Below are 6,081 nucleotides of genomic sequence, written 5' to 3'. Positions count from 1 at the left end.
TTCCTAAAATAATTGTGTAACTTAATTTTACCAGGTAAAAACTTGGTGATTATTTTAGGACAATGACAATAGTTGTCTCCAACCTGCTGCTACCYGTTGTTTGTTTTTCATGGAGCTACTGAGAGAAGCTAGCGTGTCAGATAGTCACAGTTAGCATCTTGTGTGAGTTTGATTCATGCAGTTTTTCTCTTCAGAAGTWTTCCACCTGTTTTATCACCTGTTTCCACTACAAGACACTTGGTTTGATTTTTCAGTCAGATTCAAAGAAATCCCAAAGTGGACGTTGTTGTTGTTGTTGTTGTTGTTGTTTTCTCCCAACTGTTGTTGTCATTCAGCAGGTGATGCTGAGCAGCAGCAGACTGTAAACAAGTGTTGTTACAGACCACAGCTGATGGAAACTACTCCATTAAAATAAACTGAAACACTAAAACTAAGGATATTCTGTCTATAATTACAGTTAGTTTTAGTTTTTTCATTTTATTATAGTTTTTATTTATTTTAGTTAAATAATATTTTTCAGTTTCAGTTCTCTTTATTCAGTTAGTTTCAGTGAACTATAATAACCCTGGTTCTAACAGGATGACCTCACTCACCTTGTTGTGGAAGTCGTAGCAGCTCCAGAACTCTGCCGGGTTGAAGGGCAGCTCCAGTCGGGTCGGCACCGTGCTCAGGCAGCGCTGCACCAGGTCCGGGAACAGTCTCTGCGAGGCGGTGCCGGCCTGCGGGCTGCAGCTGAACAGCAGGTAGCTGAGGTGAGAAGCAGAGACAGGTGAGTCAGTGTGGGAGGACAAGCCGTGCACAGGTAAACTAGGGGGGACCCTCACTCCATCCACAGCGTGCGAAGCTCCTCCAGCTGCAGCACGGAGCCCAGCGCTCGCTCAAACGCCTCCACCGCCTCCTCCACGGTGCCGTGCAGCCACACCCAGCGGCTGTAAGACACAGACAGCATGAGGAGCCCCGCCCACAGCCTGGACACCTCACCTGAGGAAACACCTGCTGAACTCACCAGTGCAGCAGGTGAAGGAAGGACATCTGCTGACGAAGCTGCTCCTCCAGCTCCTTCCTGATGACAGGACTGCCCAGCAGCTCCTTGCTGGGGAAACCCAGGATGTGACTGACACAAACAAACAAACAAACAAACAAACAAACAAACAAACAAACAAACAAAGAGTAACTAAACAGAAAGAAACAGAACCAGAGAGTTCAGTTAGGAACAAACGTCTCGTGTGGAGGCGGAGCTTCACGTACCAAAGGACATCCACAGGTGTCTTCTGACTCCGCTCGTCCTCACAGAGAGACAGGATGAACCCTCGGAACAGTGGAGGGATGGCGCTCGACTTGTCCTGCAGAACAGAGAACATCAAGGAGAACCACGAAGCAACAGGTTGGCAAAAAAAAAAATTAATCACTAACGGTGGCGTTTAGTTGATAATGATTGTGATTAATAGATGACACATGTATGTTTTTGACTCTACATCAGTCATCCTGTTCTAAATTATAAATGATCAATCAAACTAACTTCATTTTAACAGCTACACACAGTGTTGATTTTATTGCTCGTAAACAACAGATTAACTGAGTGCGCTGTGAATTCTTGTAGATTTATTTCCATTATTAGCCAGAGCAGTTTGTTGTAGTGACGTCATTCTGCATCTTCTGCTTTTCCTCTGGTTGATGACGATGTATCACGTGATTTAACAATTAAACATGTTTATAGTGTTAGCTTTAACGTTAGCTCTGTGCTAACCTTGGCAGCACATTAGCTCCTCTAACTTTAACTCAACTTTATTGTTAGCATGTTACTGTTACCTCTGCGTTAGCATTAGTGCCATATTAGTGTTAGCTCTACATTAGCATTAGCTCTGCATTAGTGCTAGCTCCCATGTTAGTGTTAGCTCTGTGTTGGTTTTAGTGTTAGCATTAGTGTCACTTTGTTATCTTGGCGTTGGTGTTAGTTTGTTGCTAGCTCCATGTTAGCATTAGCACTGGCGTTAACTCTATGTCACAGTACCATTAACAAGTCACTAATCACAGTAGATCCAAGTGTCAAATATATATCAGTGGCAGTTTATCTGATGATTAATCGCACGATACGATTTAGCCTAGCTAAATACATCAGAATGAATCAGGTCCTGCTCTAGGTTCTGTTTTTATTTTATCACAGGGGTCTACAGATGGCTTCAGACATCCTGCAGCCTGGAGCTCACCTGTGCCATGAGGAACCTGCAGCAGTGGTAGAACACCTGAGCGTTGTGGGGACACTCAGCCAGAGCGTGCAGCCACATGTTGACCGCCTGCTCAGAGTTCCCTCTGCTGATGTGCAGCTCAGCCAGAGAGTCACGCAGGGTGCACGAGTCAGGACAGAACTGCAGCAAGGCCTCGCACAGAGCCACACCTTCATCGTACCTGCAGGAGGGCACACACCACCATCATCATCATCATCATCTGACTGAACTGTGCTACAGCCTCAAAACGGGTTGAGGTGAGTTTATAGTCAGGGTGAAAGGTCAGAGGTCACGGTGCAGCAGACTCACCTCTGCAGCAGCCTGTAGAGGAACAGCAGGTTGGTGTGCAGCGGCATGCAGGCCAGCGTCTTCTCTCCGTCGGAGCCGAACTCCTCGCTGCACTGACTGACAGCATCTGAAACAGGAGCACAGGTGAGCAGCTGCAGCGGCTCCGGCTCCTGCAGAACCTGTGTGCTTCCAGCTGGTACCTTTGAACAGAGCAATCAGGATGTCGGGTGGCGTGCTGATGTCCTGCGCCGTCCTCCACGGCAGCATGAAGGGCTCTCTGCTGACCAGCCGGGCCGGGCCGGACTCAGCCGGGTCGTACAGGCTGGACGGCAGGCGGTCGAACTCGGTCAGATGGATGTAGGAGAGCCAGAGCAGCGCCCGGTCGCTGGCTGTCAGGTGGTCCGCCACGCTGTGGTCCTGAGTCGACTTTAAGGCCGTCTGGAACAAACGAGAACCGGCCAATCAAAGCCGTGAAAACGACCCGACTCTGCATCCGCTGACCCGGTTCCTGAGTCTGTTTCAGTACCTGTAAGATGGCCAACGCCGTCTCCATGCGGCCCGTGAACAGACTGAGCTGGACTCTGTAGAGCAGCGCCTCCATCAGCTGGAAGGACAGCTTGTCCGTCACACCCGCCGCCGCCTCGGCCTGCAGGAAGTGCAGCAGCCGCTCGCTCACGTAGTCCTTCCCCTCGAACGAGCTCTCCAGGTTCAGGTACTGAGGAGCAGAACCAGCAGGGTTTACTGGACCCGCTTCAGACCAGCCGGGCTGCTTCGTTTCAGGACGGCTCAGGACCAGTTTTTCAATATTAGTTTCAATACAGTTAATTCAGTTAGTTTTTACAGTGTATTTGTTAGTTTTTATTAGTTATTATTGCTTTTTAATGCTTAATTTTACTTTAGTTTTTATTAGTTCTAGTATTAGTTTTTTTTTGTAGTTTGAATAAAAATATTTGACAACGCATCCTCCAGCTTGAAGTGTTCCTGTGAGTTAACCAACCATAACTAACCAGCAGCTTTCTGATCATCAGTCACAGCAGTCTGTTATATCAACACCTTCCTAAAATAATCCCGTAACTCAATTTTGCCAACAAAGGACTTGGTCAATTGTTTTAAAGGGATCCAGGATTAGTTGTAACATTAGACTTTATTTGATAAACATTTATTTTAACTGTAAAATTAAAAACTGTAAAAATATTGTAGGATGTTTAGTTTTTATCAATTTTAAAAATATATTTTAACACGGACGGAGCCATTTTATTTACACACAAAGCATTCTGGGTAAATGATGACGTGGATAGGTCCTCGGTGCGAGGCTGCTAGCGAGCTATATCCAYCCTGAAGGTTAATCTTGGACAATATCTGATGATCGACTCTTTTAAATGAAACCAGAGAGCGTTGACAGAGAGGAGAAGGTAGAAACGACTCAGCCTGGAACTGAAAATATGGATGGAGGACAACAGTTTAGCTTGTCTTAATACATATAAGACAATATAGCATTGGCGCTAACGCTAAAGCTAACAGGCTAAGCTGAGGTTGTTCTTCCATGAAGCAGCTCTGTTGTCCTCCATCCATATTTTCAGTTCCAGGCTGATTCATTTCTACCTTCTCCTCTCTGTCAACGCTCTCTGGTTTCATTTAAAAGAGTCGATCATCAGATATTGTCCAAGATTAACCTTCAGGGTGGATATAGCTCGCTAGCAGCCTCGCACCGAGGACCTATCCACGTCATCATTTACCCAGAATGCTTTGTGTGGAAATAAAAAGGCTCCGTCTGTGTTAAAACATATTTTTAAACTTTTAGTTTAAAAATTTACAAAACTAAACAGCCTACAGTATTTTTACAGTCTTTATTTTACAGTTAAAATATATGTTTATCAAATAAAGTCTAATGTTACAACTAATCCTGGATCCCTTTAAGAAGTTGACAACAGCTGTCTACGTACCGGTGCTACCTGGCTGGGGCTTGTTTTTCACAGGAACTACTGAAAGAAGCTAGCTTGTTAAGATACTCACAGCTAGTTAGTCCCTTGAGAAGTATTCCACCCATTTTATCACATTTTTATCACCTGTTTCCACAACAAGATACATGTTTTTTTATTTTCTTACAGTCATATTCAAGGAAATACCTAATCAGATATTGCTGCTTTCTGTAAACTCTTGTTGTGGTCACAGTGTAGCTGAGTGCTGAGCAGCAGCAGACTGTAAACAAGCATTGTACCTGCACCATGGTACCATTTTACCATCAGGTGCTGTAAGCTTGTCGCAGCTAATGTGAAACTACTTTAAGAAAAAAAAAGATTAGTTTAATCAGTCCACACAGCTCAAAATAAAGTGACAAACAGGATATTCTATCTATTATTTCAGGTAGTTTTAGTTTTTTTTCATTTATTACAGTTTTTATTTATTTCAGTTAACTAAATTCTTTTTCAGTTTCAGTTTTTGTGATTTGGTTAGTTTTAGTGAAGTGTAACAACCCTGGTCAGGACTTACGCTCCACCACACACGGTGGTCAGCAGCATGCTCCACGGCCATCTCACACATCTCCTGCACCTCCTCCCTGCTGCCGCGGCGGGAGAACAGCGACAGGTAGTGGGTCCACACCTCGGGGTCGTCACAGTTACTCTCCAGAGAGCGAGAGAGCGTGTTCAGAGCCGCCTCCAGACTCTCCGCCGCAGAGCTGCAGGGAGCCGAGCACACGGTCAGAACCAGAACCAGACGCAGACCTGGATCAGCAGCTGCAGGAAACTCACATCCCAGTTTGGTTCAGGTACTTGAAGGCCAGTTTGATCCACAGCTGCGTGTCTCCAGGACTCTCCAGAACGCTCGCCTCCAGGTTGGAGATGTCGTCCGTCTCACTGGTGAAGTAGCGCCTGTCCTCTGACGTGACCACGTCCATGGGGACCGAGCCGCTGCTGGACGTGTCCTCTGTCAAACACAAACAGGAAGAGGAGGAGCTTAATGTGTTAGAGTTAGTCATGGAGTTCCTCAGGGTTCAGTGCTTGGACAAATCCTCTTTACTTTATATATGCTTCCATTAGGTAAAGTTATTAAACAGCATGGGATAAAATTCAATTGTTTCGCTGATGATACTCAGTTATATTTTTCTACGAAACCTGATGAATCCAACCAGTTACTTAAACTACAAGCATGTCTTACAGACATAAAAACATGGATGACTCTTAACTTTCTGCTTCTAAACTCAGATAAGACAGATGTTCTGGTTCTTGGACCTGAACATCTTAGGGATCAACTTTGCAGCCTTTCAGCTCCTCTGGATGGCATTAATCTGGCCTCCAGTTCTAATGTAAAGAACCTTGGTGTTATTTTTGATCAGGACATGTCTTTTAACCCCCACATTAAAAATGTTACCAGGACCACCTTCTTCCACCTGTGTAATATCGCTAAAATTAGAAACATTTTGTCCAAAAATGATGCAGAAAAACTGATTCATGCATTTATCACGTCTAGACTGGATAACTGTAATTCTTTATAATCTGGACATCCAAAAAACTCTTTAAAGGGATCCACGATTAGTTGTAACATTAGACTTCATATGATAAACATATAC

The 6,081-nt window shown here is 44.8% G+C and overlaps 1 protein-coding gene across 1 annotated transcript in view; it reads right to left on the bottom strand.

The window, feature by feature from the left end:
• zfc3h1 (zinc finger C3H1-type containing) overlaps positions 1-6,081 on the bottom strand; it is a gene marked incomplete in the record, with an annotated part of 26,083 nt that overhangs the window by 5,669 nt on the left and 14,333 nt on the right. The window contains 10 exon segments of the mRNA XM_014026771.1: positions 594-747; positions 825-929; positions 1,007-1,114; positions 1,249-1,343; positions 2,208-2,406; positions 2,535-2,640; positions 2,714-2,951; positions 3,040-3,228; positions 5,004-5,190; positions 5,264-5,438. Of these exon segments, the coding sequence (XP_013882225.1) occupies positions 594-747; positions 825-929; positions 1,007-1,114; positions 1,249-1,343; positions 2,208-2,406; positions 2,535-2,640; positions 2,714-2,951; positions 3,040-3,228; positions 5,004-5,190; positions 5,264-5,438 (1,556 nt within the window).

The sequence above is a fragment of the Austrofundulus limnaeus genome, unplaced genomic scaffold, assembly GCF_001266775.1.
Source record: "Austrofundulus limnaeus strain Quisiro unplaced genomic scaffold, Austrofundulus_limnaeus-1.0 Scaffold588, whole genome shotgun sequence".
NCBI lineage: Eukaryota > Metazoa > Chordata > Actinopteri > Cyprinodontiformes > Rivulidae > Austrofundulus > Austrofundulus limnaeus.
The sequence above is the reverse complement of the archived record's forward strand: the minus strand, read 5'-3'. Positions and strand labels throughout refer to the sequence as shown.